Source organism: Astatotilapia calliptera, chromosome 17, assembly GCF_964374335.1.
Source record: "Astatotilapia calliptera chromosome 17, fAstCal68.1, whole genome shotgun sequence".
Taxonomy (NCBI): Eukaryota; Metazoa; Chordata; class Actinopteri; order Cichliformes; family Cichlidae; genus Astatotilapia; species Astatotilapia calliptera.
This window is the reverse complement of record NC_137438.1, coordinates 20,982,157-21,009,745: the sequence shown is the minus strand read 5'-3', so window position 1 is coordinate 21,009,745 and position 27,589 is coordinate 20,982,157. Positions and strand designations below refer to the sequence as shown.

At 41.8% G+C, this 27,589-nt stretch overlaps 2 protein-coding genes across 2 annotated transcripts; one reads left to right on the top strand and one right to left on the bottom strand.

The window, feature by feature from the left end:
* Positions 1-3,861: 3,861 nt before the first annotated feature.
* On the bottom strand, positions 3,862-10,874 carry LOC113008618 (solute carrier family 35 member E3). The gene is made up of 8 exons (XM_026146146.2): positions 10,657-10,874; positions 8,916-9,376; positions 8,670-8,780; positions 8,529-8,588; positions 6,971-7,069; positions 6,554-6,636; positions 5,538-5,622; positions 3,862-5,451 (listed from the first exon to the last, which is right to left on the bottom strand). The coding sequence occupies exons 2-8, from the start codon at positions 9,306-9,308 to the stop codon at positions 5,350-5,352; spliced, it is 933 nt and encodes a 310-aa protein (XP_026001931.1). The 5' UTR covers positions 9,309-9,376; positions 10,657-10,874; the 3' UTR covers positions 3,862-5,349.
* Positions 10,875-11,868: 994 nt separating this feature from the next.
* Positions 11,869-27,276, top strand: LOC145421256 (nuclear pore complex protein Nup107-like). Its single transcript, XM_080291298.1, has 27 exons — positions 11,869-11,978; positions 13,251-13,333; positions 14,078-14,173; positions 14,267-14,361; positions 14,754-14,889; positions 14,973-15,076; positions 15,160-15,275; positions 15,354-15,402; positions 15,534-15,605; positions 18,133-18,221; positions 18,306-18,381; positions 18,466-18,579; positions 19,161-19,251; positions 20,287-20,366; positions 20,471-20,530; positions 20,651-20,796; positions 20,873-20,921; positions 21,025-21,094; positions 21,179-21,294; positions 22,992-23,181; positions 23,259-23,365; positions 24,979-25,081; positions 25,183-25,343; positions 25,434-25,559; positions 25,667-25,780; positions 25,892-26,059; positions 27,060-27,276. The coding sequence occupies exons 1-27, from the start codon at positions 11,971-11,973 to the stop codon at positions 27,165-27,167; spliced, it is 2,727 nt and encodes a 908-aa protein (XP_080147424.1). The 5' UTR covers positions 11,869-11,970; the 3' UTR covers positions 27,168-27,276.
* The last annotated feature ends 313 nt before the right edge of the window (positions 27,277-27,589 follow it).

The window sequence follows — 27,589 nt, the reverse complement described above, 5'->3', positions numbered from 1 at the left end:
TTGGGCCCCTAAGTCTACACCGCCACGTCCTTAAAATTCAGGGAAATGAAGGACGCATTTGAGGGCCGCATTTCGAGCAGCCTTCGAATTGGGACAGCCTTCGTCGCGTCGCGGTGACGTAATCGGCCTTAAAATGCGGCCTTTAAGGCTGCAGACCCTGAATTGGGATACAGCCTATATATACATATGTATGTATGTATGTATGTGTATATATATATATATATATATATATATATATAGCTATATATATAGGATCGCAAGTTCGATTCCTGCCTGGGGCGTCTGTATCCAGTAAGGGTCCTAAGGCTAGACCCCCTATGCTAAGCAAGCCTACCGCAGGCATGAGCGAGACAGATAAATATGAAGGCGTGCCGGCTCGGACGTCGCCCGGATCAACAAGGTCTGCGTCAGGTGTTGAGGAACCAGGGCACCCTGACGAAAAGTGGGCTACTGGAACAAGAAGGCATCGGTGGGCAAGAGACGAAAACAGGGCGTTGTTGGAATGCTACTACGCAAGTAACCCCGGCGGAAGGGGCTACATGAATAGGATGAGGGACCTATGGATTCTTCGATACCCAACATCCACAATGACGGCAAAACAACTAGTAGCTCAGTGTTCCAACATTCGAAAGAAGGGACTGCTCTCACAGCTAGAGATTGACGAGGTACAACACAAATGCTACGGCAAGGAGGAGTCAGGACGCCAGGTCAGGGGGGGAGATATCATCACCCCCACCCCCACTGCTGTTCTGCATAGGCCTGAACCCCCTCAGTGAGATCATTAACAAGACTGGCTACGGATACCGACTACGGAACGGAGCAGTTGTCAGCCACCTCCTGTACATGGATGACATCAAACTGTATGCCAAGAGTGAACGAGACATCGATTCACTGATCCACACTACCAGGCTATACAGCAATGACATTGGAATGTCGTTCGGACTGGAGAAGTGTAGTCGGATGGTAACAAAGAGAGGGAAGGTAGTCAGAACTGAGGGGATTGAACTACCAGAAGGCAACATTGCAGACATAGAGGACAGTTACAAGTACCTGGGAACCATGAAGAGGCCGCTAGAAAGGCTGCAACCACCAAGTACCTGCAGAGGGTCAGGCAAGTCCTGAGGAGTCAGCTGAATGGTAAGAACAAGATCCGGGCCATCAACACGTACGCCCTGCCCGTGATCAGGTACCCTGCTGGGGTAATAGGCTGGCCAAAGGAGGAGATAGAAGCCACTGACATAAAGACAAGAAAGCTCCTTACCATGCATGGAGGGTTTCATCCCAAGTCCAGCACCCTGAGGCTGTACGCTAAGCGGAAGGAAGGGGGCCGGGGACTGGTGAGTGTCAGCACCACAGTCCAGGATGAGACAACGAACATCCAAGAATACATTGGGAAGATGGCCCCAACTGACCGAGTGCTCAGTGAAAACCTCAGGCAGCAGAAACCCAAGTAAGAGGAGGGAGACGAGGAACCATCATGGAAGGACAGGCCCCTGCACGGTATGTACCACCGGCAGATAGAGGAGGTGGCTGATATCCAGAAATCCTACCAGTGGCTGGACAAAGCTGGACTGAAAGACAGCACAGAGGCACTAATCATGGCAGCACAAGAACAAGCTCTGAGCACAAGATCCATAGAGGCTGGGGTCTATCACACCAGGCAAGACCCCAGGTGCAGGCTGTGTAAAGATGCCCCAGAGACAATCCAGCACATAACAGCAGGGTGCAAGATGCTAGCAGGCAAGGCATACATGGAACGCCATAACCAAGTGGCCGGCATAGTGTACAGGAACATCTGTGCCGAGTATAACCTGGAAGTCCCGAGGTCAAAATGGGAGATGCCCCCAAGGGTGGTGGAGAATGACCGAGCTAAGATCCTGTGGGACTTCCAGATACAGATGGACAAAATGGTGGTGGCTAACCAACCGGACATAGTGGTGGTAGACAAACAGAAGAAGACGGCCGTAGTGATCGATGTAGCGGTTCCGAATGACAGCAATATCAGGAAGAAGGAACACGAGAAGCTGGAGAAATACCAAGGGCTCAGAGAAGAGCTCGAGAGGATGTGGAGGGTGAAGGTAACGGTGGTCCCCGTGGTAATCGGAGCACTAGGTGCAGTGACTCCCAAGCTAGGCGAGTGGCTCCAGCAGATCCCGGGAATAACATCGGAGATCTCTGTCCAGAAGAGCGCAGTCCTGGGAACAGCTAAGATACTGCGCAGGCCTCAAGCTCCCAGGCCTCTGGTAGAGGACCCGAGCTTGAAGGATAGACCGCCCGCAGGGGCGTGCTGAGTGTTTTTTTTTTATTTTTATATATATATATATATATATATATATATGTATATATATATATATATATATATATATATATATATATATATATATATATGTATATATATATATATATATATATATATATATATATATATATATGCAACCATCCAAAGCAACCGACAGTGCACGAAAGAGGGAAGAAGACAGGGTGGAGTGGTTAGCACTGAGACAGACTGACTCCCGTCCTATGGTAGCAACCCTCAACCGGATAAGCAGAAGAGAATGGATGTATGGTTTAGAAGACGGTGGCAGATACAACAAGACAGACAACAAGGCTGAAGTACTTTTCCCAAGTATTCACAGAATTCAGACAGCTCTTATTGTGGCTGCGCTTCAGGGACACTTCACTCAGTTAGAAACTTTCCCAAGAGAAATGAACTATTCAGCTGTGGCTCTAGTTCTGCCTTTCCCTCTTTTCCACTTTCTCTCATTGTGCTTTTCACAAGTCTCTGATTCCTCTTGTGATTTTAGCAGTATGTATTTCATCAGCTTTTAAAGCTAACTTTTCCTTTTATTTTTATTCGGCCTCCCAGAGCCTGCATTTTAGTCCTCTCTTCCCAAAAATAACACTTCTGAATACCATCTATACATACCCACAGTGGTAGCAGCAGGATGCCCGCAGTATGCAGTTTAATAACAGTTCTCGGGTTTTGCTCATTCCTCAGAGAGTAGAGATTTATTTAAACACACTCTTTCCACTTGTTCATTCATCTGAAATTCCCTCCTGGCACAGCCTTGCTGTGTGTGTGTTTATGTTACAATTGCAGCTTTATTGGCACGGTATGAACGAGGCACACATGCATGTGAGGGGAAACCCAGGGACGCTCCACAGCGAAGCCATTCACTGGAGAACTCCACTTAGGTGTGGTTATATTATAACATGCTTATTACAGATGACAACCGTGTGCTTTTTTACGATGTCATGTCTGGACGATTAATGATGAAAATGCTGCCCTTCCTAAAGAGGGTGTTTAAACCATTCTGCTAACTTCCAACTCCATATTTTACAGACATGCAAAGCTACTGCTGTAAAGCTCAAACTCAGTTCATCCTCACCCTTTAAACCAACTCTCTTCTCATTGGCTGCCTCCAATACACAGGTTTGAACAGCAGGTGCGTAGAGGTTCTGTGCACAAGATGTCTGTTTATGCAACATTCCTTCTTGCTTAATACAAAGTGAAGAGTAGATAAGACTGCATGTCAGAAATTTTAGCTCAGACTTTGGCCACGTTTAATAAAAGAAGTCATTTTAAAAGCATATTTATGATAGCAAGTAAACAAGATCATAAAGACTAACGGATGGTGTTTTTTTTTCAGGAGCACCACATCTAGATACTTGTGTACCCTCAAACAATGCAAACTGCCACTAAATTTGTTTTTATTCAGCAGGCTGAATTTGCTTAATACAGTGAAATATAAACAAGAAAGCTCTACTGAGCATGCTCAGCACGAGGATGTCAGATTGAGGACTACATGTTCAGAAGCTGCTGTACATCACAAAGTGTCATGAAGAAGAAATCACTGTAGATGCAGAAGATTAAAGTTTTATTTCAACAGTTCTTTGAGCAACTGAATATTTCTCCAGATATGTAATCCACAATAGCAGATCGTCATGCTTCGCTGAGCCACGTCCCCAAAATCCCACCTGTACCATCAACAGGGTCAAGACAAAGGATCAGGAAAAAAAAACCCAAACAATGCAATATGTCTCTAAATAACAGCTACACAAGCTAAGAAAATTTTATCAAAAAAATACTAATTTTAAAAAGTTACATCAGCAATGAATGTGGCTAAATCTGAAATAAAACTAGACCTATCGCAGACTCTAAACAACAACAAAACCCCCCAACAGATTAATGAATCATTCAGGGCAGTGTCTGATTTGAAGGGCCAAACAAATAACGTTTGCAAAATCCACAAAAATTTTACACAGCAAACTCAGTCCTGCAGAACTGCAACGAGTCACTTTTCAGCTCAGTAACAGGAGCCAGAGACTCAGAAATGGAAGAAACCATCATTTTATAAACCAGTTCACTTTGACCCATTTCTGCCTGATTATAAAGTCTTCCACAAATTTTAGAAGTTTATGGAGAAGTTATTTAGTAACTGATTATTGAATATTGAACCTCATTTATCACTTCATACCACCTGTAAGTTACTGGTATTTGACTTGCAATCAAATTAATTTTCATCAGTCTATGGAAATTACTTATACAGAAAGGCTGATAACAGAAAAGCTTCTGCCACTGACTTCTTCTTTGGAAACTGCTGTAGCCCCAACAGTGTCTGAGTTTCTGTGTTCATGATCTGTAAGTCACTGAGATGATTTAATAAGTAAAATCCTTCAAATTTCACTTCAAATCAAATTGGTTTCTTCCAGTGGTTGATGGATAACAGGTGGGACCTGACAGAAGTATTCACTATGTAAACTTGTTTAAACATGTCCATGCAGATTGCTGATGGATTCCCATCAATGTCTTCTGCCTTCATGTCTGGACTATCATAAATGTCGAAGTCCTTCAACTCTACAGCTAATGTGAGTACCAAAAATCAGAAAAACAGCAGATGATGATGCAATTTTTCTAATATTACTGTAATTGCAATTTTTTTTCAGCCTCCAGCAGTAGATGAAGGTTTGGTGTCCTGAAGGATCTTTCACAGAGCTCAACTGCAGCCTTCTTTTGATTGGTTGGTTTAAACCACACCTCCATCCATCTGTGTTAAAGCTGCGTGATGAGAGTGATTTAACACTTGAGGAGCTGCCTTTGTTATGAGTTTCAGGTTTCTTTAAGACTTTGGATCAGTGCTGCTGAAGCTCAGTGGAAGTAGTACAAACAGCAGTGTTAACATGCCATATACGTTTAAATCTGACACGATCCACGATGAAATCCCTTCTCTTCTAAAAAAATACCTGTAATAAAAATGGTAAAAATATCTAAAGAGGTATCTCCAGCCGGTCTCACTGTGGATGGCCAATAGCAGGAGTCTGTGCAGCAGACCAACATGTAAAGATGGCCTAGGGTCTTTGAGCCAGCCGGCTCTTCCCTTCTTCCTGCTCCATCAGCTTGAAGTGAGTGTAGGACAGGATACCTGCCAGAGTACAGAGGATCCCCAACGCCTGAGTGAGAGACGGGAGGAGAGTAGAAGGTTTGGAAACTGAAAACTGCCTGGTTTGACTCATCAGAGCAGCACAGGAAGACTCACCTGGTTGAGTGAGAGTGGGTCATGGAAGAGCAGGTATCCACCAACCAGTGTGATGCAGAATTTAAAATGACCAAACATGTTATAGCTGTGAACTAGAATCAGGATAACAACATTTATGAATGTCATCTGAAATATTTGTACCAGAAGGACCTTGAGGCAAACCCCTCAGCACTATTCTGAAAAGACCACAACTCTTCCAGAAGTCTCTGAAGACCTCTTCAAGATGTTTAATTGCAATTTGCTTTTTTTTTTTTACCACTTATCTGGGTCAGAGGTGTAAGGAACGCAATCAATGGAGAAATGTACAGGCCTTTCTCTCTTTTGTGACTTTCTGGAAGGATAACATGTTCAACATGCCTTAAAAACACTAGTTAGATGCCTGAACTACATCAACTGCCTACTTTTGATTTAGATGAGCATTAGGTTGGACAGCTCCTCACAAAATACCAATAAAACCAGAAACCTAAAACCGCCTTAAAAAATTCTTAAAAAAAAAAAAAAGTTCCAAAAACCTGGGTGAGTCCTCAAAACCTAAGAAAAAAAGCGAAATGATCAAGAAGACACAAAACCTTTAATATAAAAGTTCTCAACCCTTAAAGAGGTGTTTGGTTTGGAGTTCTTGAATCCCTAAAAAGCTCCTCACAAAGACTTCAAGACGCTGAAACACGAAAACTGACTCAAGGAGGTTTTAAATCTTTCCAAGACATAAACAGGTTCACTGTAAAGAACTTCTTAAACACCATTTTAAGAAGTTCTGCAACCCTTTCAATAAGACTAGAAAGTTTGATACATATGTAGCTCCCAAAGCTGCCAGAGAAAACCAATGTCTCCCCTGAAGGAGATCAGGAACACAAGAAGTCCAAAGAAAGCCTCATATTTGCACAAATTACTTCAGTTTACTTATTTATTAAAGTAAACTCCAACGAGATCCACGACAAACTGAAGCAACCACTGACAAACTGAAGCAACCACTGACATTACAAGACCTCTTCTGGCCCACAAGTGTTTGAGGATACGTAACAGGTGAGGTGTTTCCAATGATCCAGTAGATGGATAGGTTGACCAGGAAAGCCACCACGCCCGAGAACAGCACAGTCATCTAGAAGGAAGAAGAAAGCAGCCAGAAGAAAAGGAAAACACTGTTACCAGCTGCTCCAAATCTCAAACTAAGACTTGGAACATGAGTCAATGTATTAAATTAAACACTTCTATCTATTAATACATATAGCAGTATTTAATAACCAACTGACCAATGTGACTATCAGCAGAACAGACAGGCAGAATAAATGCCCCGCTTTTAATGTCTTTGATAAAATGTGGCAGACTATTACTTGGAAAGTCCCAGACATTAGATCCAATTGCAGATCATGTAGCTGCAGTTGTGTGCGTCTTTTTAAATGGTGTGTTAGTGTGTGTGTCATGTTGAGTCTGACCAGAGCAGGCAAAGACCAGGGTCCAAATATTCCTCCGGATCCAGTCAGCGGCTCAAACAGTGGAACGATGCAGAGCAGGAAGGCTGACGATAGAGGAGCCTAAAAGGACAGTCTGTGCAGTAAAAATCTACAGCCATTGCATTATAACAAGTATAAAATATAAATAACATCCTACTATTACTCCAAAGCTCTCAGCTAATCTGTCTCTGACCTGTAATGTGTCTTTAAGACACATTGCTTAATAGACACTGAAGCTGATTAACGTTTGATTTTACTGCTCTAGTCTACACTGTGTTGGTGAGGTGACAATCGTCAAACAATCTTTTAATTAATACATTTTAAATAATTAATTTTAAAGTTGTCTTTTTTTTTTAAACAAAAACCTTGAAAACTATGTTAAATACGTGGTACTAAAGATCTAGTGGACAAAGTACTTTTTAATTCCAAGTCCAATTCCAATACCATCATTTGGAACTGAATGGTACAAACAAGCTCTAAACCAAACATCAGCAGATCTAGAGGCAATTTGCAAGTCATTATGAAGAAGCCCTATATGACGGTAACAGGTCCTGAATAATTTATATCAGCAAGTTACAGGACGAGCCATAGGCCAACGTCAAAGCCCCAAATCATCTGAAAGTATCAAAAAGTACCAACATAACTCTAGATGACAACTCGTAACAAGTCCCACATAATTCTGTACCAGCGGGTCCAAGAAAATATCATGAATCCAAATCAAGACACAATTGAGCAACCTGCAAATCAAAAATGAAAATTTTAAGTCTCTAAGAATCCCAAGAAAAGAATAACAAGTCCCAATTCCAGTTTTAATGTAAGGCCAAACATTCCTAGAAATATACTTATTAAAACCTAGGAAATAATCCAAATGAAATGAATAATAGTACAAAAATTAAGCCCAGGGTCTAAAGTCCCTATCCAGTTTGCTGTCCAAAATCAAAAGCCCAGTTGTTCATCAACAAGTCCTGTAATAAATCATTAGCATTACAAGTTTCAAGAAAAGGGAAACAAGTCCAAAATAAAATATTAGCAAGTAAACAAATATTAAAGATCTAATTTCCAACTCCAGTTCCAAAAAAATGCAAAGAAGTCCTGGGACTAAATCTGAAAGTCTTAGGCCAAATCCCAAATGAAAGGGAACAAAGTCCAAAGCCTTGCATCTTCAGTCTGGTTCCAAGTCGAGACAAGCCAGCGAGTCTCCAATTATGACCCTAAACTAAAGCTACAAACCTCAGGCCCCAATAAAAGGAAATAAATCTAAAATCAAGTCTCTGGTCAAAATAAATAAATAAAATCAACAAGTACAAAAGTCTTGTTGCAAATTCCAAAATAGAGTTCCAAATCAATTCTAACATCTTATAAAATCCACAGACAAAACAATAATAAATAATGACCAACAACTCAAGGCAAGCAAAGTAAGCAGTCCAGTTCTACCCCCATCGCATAATAAGCAGTATTACATAGGAAAACTGATTAGATTATCTAACTCTAGATACTGAGTATTCAGTGATCTCTTACTTGGTTTGAGGCTGGGTCTCACCTGATAGTATAAAAGCTGCATGGAGTTCACCTGGAGCTCATGTTGCTTTGCCCCCACCCACTGAGAGAGAAATGTGGAGAACAGTTAATTACTTTACTTCAGTCTCTGTGGAGTGTTTTGTCAGCATATACATTTACTCACCACTTGGTAAAGTGACGTCACCAGAACTCCAAGAGACGCGAACACAATCCCCAGCAAGTTGAACCGCACATCATAGTACGAGTTCAGTATCACTCCTAATGTTATGGGTACCTGAGGAGAGGGGAACAGATTGTGCTGACATTGTTTTTCACTTACCCCAAAGTGACCCAAACCCCAGTATCCTGTAAGAATCATTCAGATTGGCATGTTTCTACAGCTCTAACAAGCAGATGGGACTTTGCTAACCAGTGTAAGTTTAATCTTGGTGGAGAAGGTCTTCTTGTAGTAGGTGGTCTGGATGAGGATGATGACGGGAGTGGTCATTGCTTTAGCCAACTGGTACGTTCCTATCGAATTGTTCTGTAGGGAAAGGTTGGTAAATACCACGAACCCGCAGAAGCTCAGAGCCAGCCACACGATCCTGCGAATCGGAAGGCTTTTTGGAGCAAAAACATCCATTTTCTGGCAGAAGTAGAGTCCCAGCCAGGTGACCACAAAGTGAACGAGGGTCAGGGTCATGTTGGGGAAGCCATAGTGTACGTAGATCCATTTGTTGATGAAGACGATACAGATGGAGGAGAATAGATTGACCAGCAGGCCAGCAACAATGCTCCTGTTGGCTAAAAAGCTGGCAGCCATGATCTGGGAGGCCTCAGAGTTAAAGTTACTCAGACGGAGCTTTGTTGAACTTAGCTGAGCTGCTCACACTGGCCAAAGAGAGATACGAGTGTTAGAAAGTCTAAAACTAAAAAAAAAACAGTCAAGACGCTCATGGTACAATACAAGCTACAAACAAGATAAGTGTTTTTCTATTTTGAGAATCCAACAACTACAATAAAAAAAATCATTAAAAGGTTTAACAAAAGCACTGAATTAACTATATGAAGGTAAATATATTATCATATTTATACATAGACCTCAATTTTTGAGTCTCAGACGTAATTGAGCAAACTAACTTAAATATAGGGATTATTTTTGGTACTTGGATGAAAGTCAGTGATCACCAAATGCTGCATTTACTACTTTGAGATGCTCCGCCATGCCTTTACTTCAGCTCCTGTCAGCTGCTGCTTGTTTTATTGAGTCTTCAGTCACAGAAAGGCTGTTTTATTGGTGACTGACTTGTCCAATGAAGAATATCACATTATTATTATTATTATTTTAGTTTACTTTTGCAGCCTTCTTTAGGTCATTATGAATTTCCACTTTGAAGCTATCTGATCAGTTTTGTGTCATTTGTCTGATTGTGAGGAGCGAGTACAACCCTTTACACTTTGCAATCCATCCTCATGTTTCTGTAAGCAATCACTTCAATAATAAGCATTAATAGTAACCAGTATTTGCACCTTGTTGTAAATCATCTCCATTTCCATTCATGAAGTCATCCCTTAGTTATAGACTTTGACTGTGATACACTTGCCCAAGTCTTTTACTTGGTTAGATGTCATAAAGTTGTTTTTATTATCTGTAGTGGCCTTTTGGGCCTTTGGGTGCTGCTGAGCAGTGCGTTTACTTGGTGACTTATGAAGTTTCTGCTCTCTATCATAGATTTATTTGTGTTTTTAGGGTAATAATGGCTAAGCCACGTTAGGCGTCCCAGTGAACAAATAGTTATGGACCTAACTGAATATTAGAGATTAATATTGGTGTTTTTACTCCAATACACTGAAAGCACACAAAAGAAAATTCCTTAAATTGTAATCCAGTGTCGTAAATAGCATAATAATCGTTAAGCCCTCTCCAAGCCTTCAGACTACCGGAGGGAACATTTTGCCGTTTGTAATGGTTAACGGTTAAAATAACGGAGTTCTGCCTGATGCTCGGTCTTACTTTATGTTTTACTTAAAACCATTAGGTGGAAACCGGTAGAGCTACTCAAGTTCACAGCTCCACTCACATCTAAAACGATACGTAGTATATATATTAAAAAAAAAAAAAAGACTTATTCGCTTCTCTGTCTGTCTGCCAGGCACTGAATAAAGTTTACCTCGGGTCATCTTTCCATTTGCCTCCCTGCTTCTCCTCCGTCTCGCCTTGCTGCCGCCAAACAAACCCCGGAGAGGTACCGGTCTTCCCCGGCGTTCGAAGCTCCTCTCCCGGCCTCTGCAGTGCCCAAATCCCCGCTGCTGTGCCGGAGGAATGTCTTCCCTGCTCTTCCGCAGATCGTAACACAGCCGTGACTTCTAGCAGCAGGAGAAGAAAAAAAAACACCCAGTGAGTGAATATGTTCCTGCTTCCTCCCAGTTTAACACCGTTTACCGTTTGTGTCTATCAAGCAACAGCGGCTGCTAACGGACCGGAGGGAAGAGGAGCGCAGAGGTGGTCTATGTGGCAGATGTCTCCCTCCATAGAGAAACTAAGCCGGGTGCAGAATTTGCAGAATGCCACAATGAAGGGTTTTCCAGCATGTTTAAGTCCGTGCCAAAGCATCTCAGTCTGATTTAAGTCCAAACTGACTGGGCCACACAAAGAACCTAAAGGGCAGCAGCCCCAGACATTCACACTACCACTATGTTTGACTGTTAGTATGATGGTCTTTTTATGAAATGTGGTGTTAGTTTTATGTGAGGTGTAACAGGACTTAAACCTTCTAAAAGTATATTTTTCCCAAAATATTCTGTGGACTTTGGGATCATCAAGATGTGTTTTGGCTAAGATGAGACTAGCCTTTGGCCTGTCTTTGGTCAGTGGTTTTCTCCTTGGAACTCGCCATTTTTGCCCAGCTGTTTTCTTATTGTTGAATCATAAACTCTCAACTTAACTGGGGAAGGTGAGGTCTGCAGTTCTTTAGATGTTGTTCAGGGGCTTTTGTGACCTCCTGGATGAGTCATTGATGGGCTCTTGGAAGATTTTTTGGTTGACAACTCCTGGGAATTTTCACTACTGTTGCAAGTTTTGTGGATAATAGATGTCACTGTGGTTCACTGGAGTCCCAAAGACTTGGAAATATCTTTGTAACCTTTTCTACACTGATCGATGTCAGTGACTTTGGTTCTTATTCATTTCTTTATATCGTGGCATTATGTGTTGCTTTGAGATCTTTTAGCTTACATCAGACAGGTTCTCTTTTAGTGATTCAATAGATTTGGACGTAATCAGATTTAGATTTTTTTTCTATGATTAATAAAATACTTAAGTTTACAAAAAACCAGTGGAAACATATACAAGGCTGGATGCAATCTAATTACAACTCGTGGGGGCAGCAGTGTGAATTAAGAGACGCAGTCTGCTGAGAATTGAAAAGATGTAGAAGAAGCAGCCCCGTTAAACCTCGTGAAGCGGGAACTGACAACTCACCGCTATGGACTGGTAAAAACATTATTTTTAAGCGTTATTCAGCAGTTATACACATTTTACTCTTATGTATGGTTAGTTGGGCATGTGTCTGGTGATTACAGACCATTGGCCTTTTATTTAGTCCACGAGTGTGCTAAATTCAGGGACTTCAACTTTGCTAGCTAACGTTAACAATGCTAACAGCGCTAATGCTGCCGTTCACAGTGAGTGGCGATGCTAACCGGCTAAATGCTCTGGTTTTGGTACAGTTGACAGTCGGTAACAAGAGCTGCTTTCTAGGGTGAATAAAATAAGAACTAGTGGTTTAGTAGAGCTGTTAGCAGCCAGTATTTTGGAAGAACTACTGCAATTAGGGAAGTATTACGTAAAGATAGATTTACGAGGTTATAACTGAACTACGTTAAGTGTTATAAAGATTGCAGTATGTTGTTGTTTTATGAGTACTAACTTTTGATATGCTCTCGGCTATATATATCGTGGCAAAATTGTTTGCTGTAGTTGTTTTATTTACATTGCATGGGTTCACACAGAACTGTGACGCTTCTTGTTAGTTTAGGCACAGTTAAAGCCAGTGACTAAAATTGTTTTTTAAAGAGAACCGTCGGGAAGTGCCACGGCTTTTTGTGTTGAACCTAACAGTAACCTTTGACAAGTGATTAGAAAATTAAATTGTCTTTTGTCTTCTTTTGACTGCTTCTAGTAATTTAAAGATTTACATATAATGTCAAGAACAAGGTTGATGTCCAGAGCTGTGGCAGCTACAGAGAGATAAAGATGATGAGCCATACCATGAAGCTCTGGGGAAAGAGATGCTGAAGCTAAGAAGTGAGGTGATTAAAAAGCAAGAAGCAATATGGCTTCACGAAAGGGCAGGTTTACAGGATCTTAGTGAGACCTGCCAAAATGTATGGTTTGGAGACGGTGGCACTGAAAAAATAGGTTGTCAAGCTGAAGTGACCAGGATGGACAGGATTAGATACAAGGACAGCTCGGGCTGAGATGGTTTGAACATGTGCAGAGGAGGGATGGTGCATATATTCGACAAAGGATGTTGAAGATGGTCTCTGGAGATTCACGGATGGTGTAAAGGTGGACTTGGAGAGGAGAATTTTTGGGAAAGGATGACGGGTAGGGAGATGATCTAATATCGCAACCCCTAAAGAGAGCAGAGAAAGAAAAAAAGATGTAAATTCAGTGATGTAAAAGCTTCTGAACTGCACATACATTAATATGTTTATAATTCTCTAGGTAAGGTGCTTTCTTGTGCTTCATCTTGTCCTTCAGGGCTCAGAGTGAGCTGCCGTCTCCGGTGGTTCGAGACGACGAGGTAACGGTTGCTGCCCGCAGGAGGAGGAAGAAAGTGGCCTGTATCCTGCTGCAGAAAGACTTTAACCTGATTCCTGTCCAGCCCCTACACCAACCCACTCAACCCAGCAGCTGCTGATGGGTCTTTTAATAAAGGGGAAAGGTGGAAATGTAGCTGCAAGCTTTATGGTACATTCACCTTTCTAAAATGGGAACAGGAACCTGTAACCCTACGATTTAAACTGTGATTTGTCCCGTCTTGTCCATTTTAGATGGTGGAGTCTCAGAATTGGAGGGCTTTATAACCTAGTTCAATCAATGTTGGTTGGTTTGGAGTGCTTCATTTGGTGGAGCTTCCACACAAATGCATAAACACAGTCCAGGTGGGACATGGTGTATGGGTTGGATTATAAATGAGCTCCTGTTGGTGTGTTATTGTATGGTGCAGAAATTGTTGTGATTATTGAGTCATGGTTAAGATCTGTAGTATGAAGCAAGTGCAACAAATCCTAAAATCCCAGCAAGAGATTCTGGGTATCATGATGACGATTATCAGCAATCTTTCTTGATCGTTTTTTTTTTTTTTTTTTTTTTTTTTTTTAATTTAAAAAAAAAAGTGGATTTTTTAAAATTTCACCTTTCTAATGCAATAAACTGACTGATTGCCGCCTGCATCTGTGTTTAATATGGTGGCATAAGTAGACTGGAAGTGCTTAATTTATCTGGGGTTTTGTTGTGTGGAGCTGTTTGCTACAGTGTTCATTGATAAAGTAGAAGCTGCTTGTTTTCCTGACTGTTGCTGTCAGTCCCATCACCCGGTAGCGGCAGCCCTGTCATTTCCACAGTGACACCAGCCCGGCCCCTGCTCAGGAACACACCTGCTTCACTCTTCAGACAGGCGGGTAAGACACACACTCACTCTCACTCTACAGGTATCAGAGGCATTTATATTTGACTAAATCTCCACTCTCTTCTCATTCATCTGTTTGTCTCAGTTACTCCCAGAGTTCCAGATGTTTCATCCATTTTGGCCCCAGGAGGCCGAACGCCTCGATACACACACACGCCCAGAAACGCACTCAGCAGTCTGGTAAGACACACACACTTCTCTATTGATGTATATATATTTTGTTAAATAAATGAAAACGTGAGTTCTTTGCACTTCCACTGTTTTCCATGACACAAAGAATGGTGTCTTTGTGTCAGTGATGTCGCAAACTTTCTTTAATGTGAAAATACAGACAGCAGAAAAAACATATTGATTAGTGTGGGTTTTGTTTAGGTAGTTAAGTTGTGATTGGTGGAAATGCTGTCGTCACTAACCCAAACAGGCCAGCTGCTGACCAGTTAGCTTGCTCAGATACTCCAGACCTTCAGTGTATCAGTTTTGTCAAACTCTGCTTGAACTTAATGATGTATTACTTACAATCATATTTATGTTGAACTCATTGCCAACTCCATAATGATGCTCTGTGTGTGTAGAATCTGGACGACAGTGATTGGACTAACAGCATGTACACGTCGCCTGTTTCGGGTCTGGAGAACACGAGTTTCTTCAGAGAAGATATGGGGAACCTCAGCTCAGCTCTCCTAAAGGAGGATGACCCAGGAGAGGCTGGTGAGCAAATCACCTGAGCATGCCCAGTTACTCTGCAGGTGTCTTGTTGTTCCCGCTAACGCTCCGGTTTTTGCTCCTTTAAGCCGCTGCCAGTCTTTTCCCAGAGTTCCTCGGGGCTTTTCTGAAACACTCTTCCTCTGCCGTGTTTGAGCTGCTGGATGATTATCAGGCGCTCTGCCAGGATAAGGTAGGCGAGTTTGCTTGATGTGGTGTGAAAGCTGTGCTGTGCTAATTTTAAATGCTCTCTTGTCCTCCGTCACATGCCTTAAGGTGGATGTGCTGCAGTCTGTGGTGCTCAGAGCGGGTCAGAATAGTAAAACAGCTGGCGTCCGTTGGCTGCTGCAGCAGGAGAACTGCACCTGGAGGCTCATCACCTCGCTCTACAGGTACCTAATTCACTGATTCACTTTCTGTAACTAATTGGCTGTCTGCTCAACTTTCAACAATCAAATGTGTTCATGTAGAGATCGGGTCCAGTTGGCGCTGGAGGATGACCTCATGACAGACATGGTTGTGAGTAACGTATTCTGGATTGTTTTTGGCCTCTTTTAAAACTACAGAGCTCTAGCTTCAGTAAACAACACAATCACAGCAGGAATCTGAGTCTTCTGGAAGCTGCAATGATTACCTGTTTGTGTTTGTAGGTGCCCAGCGAGAGCGAGAAGGTTGTAGTGGAGCAGCTTTTCCAGAGAGATGCCGTCATACGACAGAGCCAGGTAGCTAACACACGCACAAAAGAAAGAGTTACAGTGATGAGGGTTTGCAGGTTGTCTAGAATAGAATAGAATAATCCTTTAATTGTCCCACAAGGGGAAATTTGGGTGTAACAGCAGCAAGAAAGACACATATACAAACAAGACACAGAACAGAAACCTACACAATTTATATCAAGGACAATGGTTACCAAAAACAGAGTACTGTACCGTTATTAAATTAAATAAATTTAAATGAAATTAAGAGGCAAACTCTGGTTAAAGTGTGAATCGATTGATAAAATAGTGCAAGTTACAGCGCTGATGTAAACCTCTGTTTGCTGGGAGCAGTTTTGATTGTACAGTTTGAGAGCTGCAGGGAGGAAGGACCTGCGGAAACGCTCCTTCGTGCATTGAGCATGCAGCAGTCTGTCACTGAAGGAGATCTGCAGTTCAGCAACATTTACATGCACGGGGTGGGAGACTCTGTCCATCACAGAAGTTATTTTGGCCAGAGTCCTTTTGTCTCCCACTACCTGCACTGGGTCCAGGTGCATCCCAGAACAGAGCTGGCCTTCTTAATGCGTTTATCCAACCTCTTCCTCTCAGCTGCTGATAAACTGATGCTCCAATATACAAAACTAAAAAATGACAGATGCCACCACAGAGTGATAGGTCTTTAAAAGCACTCCCTGGACTCCAAATGACCTCAGCAGGTAGAGTCTGCTCTGACCCTTCCTGTAAAGAGCATCAGTGTTGTGGCTCCAGTCTAGTTTATTATTCAAATGAACACCCAGGTACCTATACGAGTCCACTATGTCAATGTCCACTCCCTGGATGTTCACCGGTGTTAGTGTGGTGGGGCTGCGTCTGTGTCTGTTCTACAGGGCAGATTTAATCATGGATTAGCTGCAATAGGGTTACATGATTTCTGTCTTTTTGTTAGATTTTTAACAGTAAATCATTCAAAGATGAAAATGGTGAGTTAACTTGGGTCCTTCTGGATCCGGCCTGCACCATTAATGAGTTTATCTCAACTCTCGGGACTTGTGTAGCTTATTGATCTCAACCCGACCATCCTGTGCTCCTGTACAAAACTAAAGTGAACCTGTACCACATGAAATTAAAGCTGTGTACTTACATTTCCATTGTAGCAACACCAAGTCTTTAGGATCTTTAGTATTGGTGGTTGTGGTTTACTTTATTTGTTTTAATTCATAAGAAGCCCTTTCCCACGAGTACCTGCTCGGCTCAGCTCAAATCTTGGTTTTTAGGGTTTTCCATTAGGTGGTATTACCTGGTACTGGGTAGTGTTTTTTTTTTTTTTTTTTTTTTAGTAACCTACTCAGCCGGTGTTCCAGCTGAGCCGAGTCGATCCAGAAATGTGAGTCAAGAGTAGGGCTGGGCGATATGACCCAAAATTCATATCTCGATATTTTTTTTTAGCTGGATGGCGATATAAGATATATATCTCGATATTTTTTTTTTTTTTAAAGTTTAAAGTTAAGAGCAAAAAGAGATTTATAGTCACACTGTGTCCCAGCTGTCACACGGGCACTTTTATTTACATACAGCGTAGATGTACATGAAGAAATTACTCAAAAATAAATTATCAGCATTTATTAAATAATCATGGTCCATAAATAAAAGAAAACAATCTTGTTTTTGTGCATAACAAAAAGCTCACAATTGTGCAGTCAAAATGTAAACTAATAGACGCTGAGCGTAATAACAAAGACAGATTTCACAGCTGCACCACGTCTCTGAACAGGTGCCATTTGTGGTCCTTATACACACACTGTACGTATCACTCCGCGAGGCTCCTCCTCGGTAGCCGTAATCCTCCGACAATCTATCAAGCGGTGCAGCTCCGTAGCTTAGCAAAGTCATATTAAAACATTTTTGACAGATTGCTGAGCGCTGTGTACCACATAAAATCGGTTCGCGGTCAGTAAGCACAACCAAAATTCATACATAAGGCGCACTGTCGATTTTGAGAAAATGAAAGGATTTTAGGCCGTGCAGCCCCTCCGGGCTGCATGTCGTTAGCGCGGTTAGCTCGCTAACACGTTGACACCGTCCAGCCCCACGCACGGGGAGATCCGAGTTAACTCGCTATTTCCGCTTTCATCTTGTCATTGCCTGCAGGTGAAGCTATGGGGGAGGGGGAGTTGTGTTCAGTGAAGGAGAGGCGAGGCCGAGTAACGTTGCGTAGAGACAAAAGTGGACGAGAGAGAGGCAAACCTGCGGCTCCATAAGTATAATTATAACGTAACATAGACTATATCGATATAAACGATATTGTCACATCTTATATCTCGTATGAAAATATATTGATATTTTTTAAAAAACTCGATATATCGCCCAGCCCTAGTCAAGAGACTGAATGCCACTAATCGGACAGTCAGTGTCATCATGGTTTTGTGAATGAATAAGCGTGGAAATTTTGGTAAAGTCTTTTGATCTTGATGGTATCTGGACTCTATATTTCCTGTGATCTAATGAGCTGATTGTAAGGCTAATTGTTTCCCTGGTGGTTGCTGTGTTGCAGCTGGTTGTTGATTGGCTGGAGAGCATTGCCAAGGATCAGATTGGAGATTTCTCTGATAACATCGAATACTACGCCAAAAATGTGTGCTGGTGAGCCCCTTTGTTTATTTATGAAAGCATAAAGCCCACATTGTTATGTGCATTAAAGTCTTCGGTGGGGTATTTGTGTTTTAGGGAGAATACTCTCCACGCACTGAAGATGAGAAGGAAGAGCGGCACCACCTTCACAGTCCCTCTGGTCACTGAGCTGGTGAGGCCTGTTACTGCAAACATAATCACATAATTTCTTTGTCCCCTATGTTTCTGAATGTGTTCATAACGTTTGTGTGTTTAGGACCCAGATGCCCCCCTCCGGCAGCAGCGCCCCCTGGCTGATCTGGACAGAGAGGACGACGCCCGGCTGCTGAAGAACCTGTTCACACTGATTAGAGCGGGGATGACCGAGGAGGTGAAGAGACATTGAGACGCACAGCAGGGGATAGAGGGGCATCAATAAACGAATGTTTTTATTAAAGTTCACCTTCCAGACAAATTCAACTTAGTGCTATATAAGACTGAAACCAGTCTTGAATCTCATTGCTACCCGGAGTGGGAACCGTAGTCTCAGGTTCACGCTCTAATTCTCATCCCAGCCTCTTCAGTCAGGGTAACAAAAAATCAAAACACACTCAGTGTTTTCTTTAAAAGCTGAAACAAGTCAAGCTTTTAGTTGTGTTTCTCTCTGCTATGATCCAGAAAATATATAAGCTCTGAAGGATTTCCACCAGGAAAGCTGTAAAGCCCGGTGGCTTCAGGGTAATCAGAGGCAGATAATTTAATAGTGCACTTTATTGGTGTCGTGCTGGTGCTTTGGGAGATCCTCCATGATGTCTCAGGTAAGATTATCCTATCTCTTAGGTGCACCATAAGGACAGGAAAGCTGAGAGGAGCTTGGAGCACATAATGAAAAGTTTTGATGGTCTCTGGTGGATGCTGTGAAGTTTCATTTGCTGTTCATTTCTTCAGCGGTTTGTCTTTGTGTTTTTTCAGGCTCAACGGTTGTGCAAACGCTGTGGTCAGGCCTGGAGAGCAGCAACTCTGGAAGGCTGGAAACTCTACCATGACCCCAACATGACCTCAGGTACTGTCTGGCCCCAAAGTAACGAGCACAAGGAGTGATGTTACTTAAGTTTAAATATCTGTGCTCAGCCATCCAAAGCAATGAGAGAAATTCTGTAAGAAATCTGAGCCTTTCTGTTTTTCAACATAATGACACAGAAATGCTGCTGTATGAAAGAGCGGAATCTGTCAGCATGACAGAGATTAATTGGGAATAATCTGTAAGGAAAAACAATGTAAAATTACTATTTGAAGTTCAGGAAGCTTATTCCCCAGACTGACCTGTATGCATAAAGCAGAAATCTTGTAATTCACAGAAATAGCCCTTTTTGCCCCTCGGCTCTGAAAGGCTGATGGAGTGGTGACATCACCCTGCTGAGTGAGTGCAACAACTCGAGAACGAAGTGATATAGAGCTCAAATTAATAGGGGCTTCTACCAAAAATCTCAGACTGGTTTGAATCTCAGTGACCTTGACTTCAAGGTCAAAGGTCCAGTTTTTTAAAAATCTTCTAAATGTGATACCTGAGGAGCAAGGTGACCTAGGAGTTTAAAATTGATGATAACAGGGGTGTCTACTAGGAGGCTGAGTGTGTGTGTGTGTGTGTGTGTGTGTGTGTGTGTGTGTGTGTGTGTGTGTGTACAAGTTGTTTTAAAAAAAAAAATCTGTGGTAGATGGTGAAATAACATCTTTCTGTCTTTATGCCATTTAGTTATTTACCTATTGCTTAATAACTTTGGTGTAGTGTGAATGGCCATTGGGGAGGTCTGAAGAAACTTAAATTTGACACACCTGCTTTAATTGGAGAAAGGAAGAGGAACCACCATGATAATTACAATTCCTGAAGCCTGGGCTTGCTGCTCACAGTGATCATTAACTGTATCCATGTTTAATATGTACATCCACCATTGTAACAGCATTTATGACAAGAAATAAGGAAACGCAACAGGACCCTAATTAAAGGAATTTCTGGGACTTTTCCCACCTTTTTAAATACAAAGTATACCTGTACGATCCTTCTCTGAATGACTGTCTATTTGTCCTCTTCTCTCTGCAGGTGGTATCGAGTTGCAGCCAGTTGAAGGAAACCCACAAAGAGGGATATGGAAGGCCTGCTGCTGGAGAATGGCCGAGGAGGTACGTCATGCATTACCAAATGTGTGAGAAATAAGAAGGCTGAGCTTGTGTTCAGTCAAGCTTGAAAATGAGAAGAATAAAGCAAAATAAAATGTGTGTTTTAGGAGCAGTTAAACAGATATGAGAGGGCGATCTATGCCAGCCTGAGTGGGAACCTCAAACCGGTAATATAACCAGTTTCTGTGTTAATCAGAAATCAGCAGCTCAGAGTCACCTCTGTGTTTACGGTAAGTCGAATCTTAGATAATGGCAGACCTGACTGTGTGTGTGTGTTTGCGTGTTAGCTGCTGGCAGTGTGCGAATCGTGGGAGGACTGCGTGTGGGCGTATTTCCGAGTGATGGTAGACTCACTGGTTGAGAAGGATCTCATGTCTTCGGGTATGGCTCATCATGAGGTGGAGACGTTACCACGGGAGTACCTGGAGGCCAAGTACGACACACACAGAATAAAAAAAAAACAAAAAAAAAAAACTGCTTCGTCTCTGATCTACTGCCTCCTCTTGCAGCTGGACCATGGAGAAAGTGTTTGAGGAGCTTCAAGCATCTGAGTCGAAGGTAAAACCGGTTCTAACTGAATGTGATTGGTGGGACATATTGAAATTGCACAGCACAGTAAACCAGTGTTTGTTTGTTTGTTTGTTTATTTTTCTGTGCGCAGAGGGTGCTGGAGGAGACGAGAGAGCATTATCATGTCATCCAGAAGTTTGTCATCCTGGGGGACCTGGATGGTAAGACCAGCTCTGACCCGATGGGTCGCATCAAACATGTAAGCTCCAGTTTCTCATGAACCCCTTTGTTTGTGTCTCATTCAGGCCTGTTGGAGGAGTTTTCCGATTGGCTAACTGCATCTAAACCCCTCCCCTCGCACCTGCTGCGCTTCATGACTCACCTTGTGCTGTTCTTCCGCTCCTTGGGTTTGGCACTAAAGGTAAAATTCACGTTAAAGGTTCTTACTGGTCATTTTATGAGAAATTTTTCGCTTTAGCCTGTATTTAATTTATAGATACTGAGAGCTGATTGGATCTGATGTAATGTAACTTTAACCTCACTTTTAAATAGGGCTGCTCGATTATGGCAAAAATGATAATCACGATTATTTTCACTGAAATTGAGATCACGATTATTTGACGATATTTATTTAACCCTTTAAGACCTACTATAGAACCAAGTCCACCAGAGCTTATATTATTTTTTTTACATGCTGTAGTGCCATTTGTGGGAGCATTTCAAGTTGCTATACATCAATACAACTGTTATAGCCCATATTTTAATAATATGTATGCATTAAGTCCATAGTAATTACATAAATTGCAAAAAAGTGCAATAAACTACAAAAAAAATTGAAAATTGCTTTTGTTTTGTTTACATATATTTCTACTTGGAGAAATTTAAGAGGTTTATCCCTCAAAACTTTAAATACAATAAAGTTGCAAAAAATAGTTTACAACAACAGGAAATTTATTTTGAGTGTCTTCATAGTTTTATTTTGGAGATACAGCAATTTTTATACACTGCAGGAAAAACAAAAAACAATCCTATGATGCAAATTTGCAAAGAAAACAGCATGTGCATCATTTCACTGTGGGAAGTGTTACGAACAGCTGATAGGAACGGCAAAGCGTGTTTCTGGAATATTATGTTTTTGTTCCTGCAAGCGCTTTTTATGCAATTTTTGCAAAGCTTTATGTGGAACGAGACCGTGACCGAGGACAAGCTGATGGCATAAGATGTAAGTACAACTCCTCCGGTTTCATATGCAAAACAAATTATTGCGCTAGCTTACACGGTTCAGGTTCTACAGGGATTTAAAAATAGTTACGCAAAACGGAGCGTGCTGCTCTGACCGGCTTTAAAGGGTTAACAATGACTTTAAAAAAAATAAATAAAATAGTGTGCAACACCACTGAAGTTTTTTTTTTTTTTTAAACTCTCTTTTCAACCAACGGCAGTCACTCTCCTCTCCAAATAACTTCTGCTTAGCTTTCCGAGCTTCCCTCGGGTCCTCTTAATCAGCGGTCTCCAACCTTTTTTGCGCCACGGACCGGTTTATGCCCGACAATATTTTCACGGACCGGCCTTTAAGGTGTCGCGGATAAATGAGGGAGGGGCTAATAATCGGCTCAGTCATTTTTAATGATCGTTGAAAGCCCAGATCGTAATCGTGATTAAAATTCGATTAATTGAGCAGCCCTACTTTTAAATGTATCTTTCAGCTTCTTGCCTAAAGTAAAGAAGACAGAGCTGACAAACTCTCAAAGAATAAATAATTAATCAACAAAACTGCAAACAGTGAATCACTTTTTCATTTTTGGTCATGTTTCCAGCCTTTTTTTTTTTTTTTTTTTTTTAATACAAATTTTGAATTTTGAGTGTAAAGAATTGAGCTGATTGGGTGTGAGGAACACTGTGGAGTCCAACAAATGGGCTTTATGTTTTGTTTTGTTTTTTTATAACCCCCCAAATTCCTCAAACTCTCCCCAAATCCTAAAAAATTCAGGATACAAATCTGGAGCCGCAGCAGAACTTCAATACCAGCTCATGTGAATGAGGCGTTCACATCGAGGATAATCAGTTTGTTTACGGGTTCACATTTTTAAATGTCGTGTTCCCGCCTCTCGCCTCTAGGAGGAGGTGTGCATTGATGTGGTGAAGGCGTACGTCTCCCTTCTGATCCAAGATCAGCAGACAGACCTTGTGGCAAGCTACGTCGGCCAGCTTCCCGCCGACCTTGCAATCTCTCAATATGCTGCGTTCCTGGAGACCGTCACCCAGCCGGAACTCCGCCCCCGCTGCCTGCAGCTCGCCATTGAAGCTGGTGAGACAGACACACACTGAGGTCAGTAAGAGCAGACCCTTTATCACTGAAAGAAAACTGACCATGTGTGTGCATAGGTCTGGATGTTTCTGCCGTAACCAAGCTGGTGGTGGAGACTGTGAGAGAGACAGACGACACAGAGTTCACGCACCATAGCCAGACGCTGGAGACGGGAACTACGAAGGTAACGACCAAAGTGTTCACTTTGGATTTAATTTCTCTTATGAGGTCATTCCAGTAATTTGTCTAAATTATAACGAATGTAACTTTGCACACGTGTGGGAATATATTAGGGCAGTGTTTCCTAAAGTAGGGGGAGCGCAGAGCCATTGCATAGGGGGGGCAGTATAAATTTAAAACAAAAAGAATGCTTGGACACGGCTAGCATAATGGACAGGGTTTTGATGGGGCTTCCACACAAATGCAAAGCAGAAGATGAACGAACCTTTGCCACATATGTTTCCAAACCAACTTCCTTTCAAGCCAAAGACTAGAAAATATGGTGACGCATAGCTTGCCTTTGGCTTCACCTGCACCTGCATTTGTTTCCCCTGCTTTAGGAGCATGCACTGGGCTGTCCAAATCACGGACAAACAGTATCCCACATTCTTGATTTTTAGTTCACAAACACTTCTTATAATGAAATTTTGGCGATGTTATCTCTTTATACAGGAAAGTTACAGTGGGATACAAATAATATCAGGCTGATCCTGCCACAATTTGTTCCCCCGGTTAAAATAACAAACAGTATCCCACAGCTGTTTGTTTTTAAACCCATTTTGCACAGAGACATTTTTTGAAAAATGTATTGATAGTAGTGTTGAATAGTATTACACAGTAAAAAAACAAAAAAAAATCAACAAACAACTGTACTTAAAGTAATTACACCATAATGATGGTTTGTTTTTCTGTTATGTGTGTGGTTGGAGGATGTGCTTGTGTCGGGGATTTTCTTGTGTATATTTAAAAAAGAAAAAAAAAGGGGGGGGCTAGCAAAAAGTTTAAGAACCACCGTATTAAGCCATGTGTCACAACTTTGGTTTAAACCTTTAAAAACTACATAAAATTTTTATATGTGGAACATCTTAAAGGTAAACTGCCTTATTTAGCAGAGGTATGCAGAATGTTCCAGTGTTGGTGAAATGTGTGGAAACGGGAAAAGATATTTAGGGCCACTTGCACAATTAAATTCAGCAGCCATCACGCACCATGTCTGGAGAGTGTGTGGTTTGACTGTTATGAGAGCTTCACGCTCTTGCAGGTAATTCTGCTCTTGGATCTGAATCCTTCCCGCTCGACTCGACTGAGTTTTCACAGAAAGTTACCTGCGAGAGAGTGACTCTGCAATGAATACCTGCACCCTTGAAATTATTTAATTTGCTAAGGTTTTTTTTTTTTTTTTTCTTGCATCGAACTTCTGACATAAATATTATTCCATATACACAAGTCTGCTGAGTCATTGATGCGCCGTATCTCCACTTTTCAGAAATAGAATACTTACATAATTCCCTTTAGGGATTATGTATTTTATGGCAGTTTGTTTGGAGCTGGCCTATATCAAACACAAGCAGAAACAATAGTATGAAGTTCAGAGAGATAACAGGAGAAATTCACACAGCTGCAACAACGTCTGTTTCCGTTTGACGAGTCTGAATGATGTTTTCTGTTCAAGCACGTCTTGATCAGACCAGTTAATTTAGGGTCCATATGAACAGTGATCTTCTAATCCAAGTGTTCATCAGGCTGAAGATGTTTTGTTCATGTAAACATGGCTGCAGTGATGTTGTGCTCTGATAGGAGGACCAAAGGAAGATTGATGTCATTGATTGGCTCCTGTATGACCCTGCCCACCGAGCTGAGTCCCTGAAGCAGTCAAATGCCATCATGAGGAATTTTTTGGGTACTTTTTTCTTTTAGCTGTTTATTTATTGATGGTTTTGTTTGTTCCAATTAAATTGCGATTTAGTGGTCAGCTGACTTCCTTCGTCTGTCGTGCCTTAGCTCTGCAGAAACATGACGCAGCCAAGGCGGTGTTCTCTAAAGTCCCGGAAGACTCGATGAGGGAGATCTGCTCCCAGTGGTCAGGAATCAGTCAGACCACGCCGCTTCCTGCTGAGGACGAGAATGCCATCAGAGAGCACCTGTGCATCAGAGCCTATCTGGTCTGTTAGCAACACCTCTCTTCATGTTGTTTTTATAACCCAGTTCACTGAGATGTATTGGACTGAATGTGTGCTTTGATGGTCCTGCAGGAGGCCCACGAGGCGTTCACTGACTGGTTCAGACACAGCAGTTCAGCCCCACAGAAGCCGGCACCGGCACCCGAGGCCAAATTCACTGAGAGGGTAGCCAATGAGATGAGGGAAAAGGAGTACCAGGTTTTTTTTTTTTTTAATTTATTTTTTATTTAGTTATGGCATCAGTGTTTAAAAATAAAAACTTTACCGCTGCAGATGTTCCACATGTGCATTGTCTGGTTTTTCAGGCCTCACTGTCTGCCTGGTCCTGCCGTCTGGATGCTTTGACGGAAGATGTGAAAGAGAGAATCTACAATGTTCTGCTGTTCGTGGACGGAGGCTGGATGGTCGACAACAGACAGGTTACTGCTTAAATCACCACACACAAACTCTAAAAGATTAATTGAGGAGCATCAGCTACATTCATAACATGACCATGTGGTAATTTAATATTTGGTTGGTTGTGTTTTCAGGATTCGGAGCCAGACTCAGAGCGCAGCCACCAAATGGCAGCTTTGCGCTCTCTGTGTCTTCCACGCCTTAGCTTGCTGCTGCTCAGCGTGCTGCAGAGCTCCTCGAGACACCAGGAGGCGCTGCGGCTCGCTGACATCATCTCGTCTGACCAGCACTGCCTCTACCAGGTAACTGAAGCCTGCATGAACTTCCGACTGTTAACTTATGTTTTCTTTGTCAGGGTATTACTCCAGGAAGCAGGTTTAGCTATCAACTGAGTTTGTTAATCCTGAGTTGAAAGGAAACTTTTTTTTGTTCCAGAAAGAGAGTTGACTTCAACTCTGAGTCAATTACCATGGGAGCAGACAGGTTTTCTTCAGCAGGATCTTTTTCTCTGACTCCACCCCTCCTGCTACACCTGAACCGCCTGACTGACATTCAGTTTTATTTTCTCATTCATGAAGTCGCTGTCCAAGCCCAGAACAAGGCCATCAGATGATTTTACAAGCACTGGAATCCCATGGAGATGTGTTTAACATGCACACTTTTATAATCATTCGTCAGTATATGTGGACAGAGACATTATTGGACAGTGATGCCGCTTTCAGATTGTCTGTGCCTCTAAAATATTTACATGACTGAGAAACAAACAGATCTGTGCAAAGCTACAGATCACACTGATCAGTGATCTCAATGATCAGTCATTGATCGTGTTGTACTTAGTCAGTGATGGAAAAATGTCTCACAGCTGACTAACTGGAAAACGAGGCAATGTGGGATTTACAAATTTATGCCTAAGGCGCATTTACCGGAGTGTGCCAGTATTCTTACTTGTATTTATTTAGTTTTGTCCCTCTTGGGTTACAGCTGATTATTTACATTTAAAATCAAAAATAAAATTAGGATTCCATCTTCAGCTGATGAAAATTAAAGTGGGGTAAATATGGGGTAATATTCAATATTCCTCTAAAACGACCCGTTGCCATGGTGAATCGTGGTATTGGAGGTCCATTTATGATGAAGATTTTCTTTCCCTACTTACGGACAGACTTAACTTGGGGTGAACATACTCGGAGTTGATAGATCATATTCACATCAGCTGTACTGGAACGTGAAACTCAAGTTTGTAGAAATTCCTGGTTTCTGTTTCTTTGTTTTAACTCTTTGTTCCTCTTTGCTTGCTCTCAGGTGTTTTCTAAGGAGGAGCTGAGGAGGTTTCTGCAGAAACTGAGGGAGTCGTCTCTCGCTCTGTTGGACCGAGGAGTCGACCCGCTGGGCTACGAACTGCAGCCATGAACGAAGAAACACACACACATAGCAGTGTTTAAAGCGCTGCTGATTTTTGTTTTGTTTTTCGATTGTCTGTTTTTTGCAAAATAAAAAAAATAAAAGCCTGTTTCCTGTAGTGCCTTGTGTATTTTAATTAGAAGCAGTAGTACACGAGAGCTGCCACAGGTGCCAATTTGGGTTTTAAAATTAATATATGTACATATAAACAAATTCTTTATTTAAAAACTATACAGTTATTTATGTTAGAAATATTTCCAAACCATGTGCTACTGGGGTAAAATATACATCAACCTCAAAAATATGACTTGATTGTAACATGAATACTTTTACAGCCTCCACTTCACCCCACACTTCCCACAGCTCTGGGTCATGTCAAAGAAATTAATAAAGCACGATCATATGTATAATTTTGAGGTAAAATAATTTCA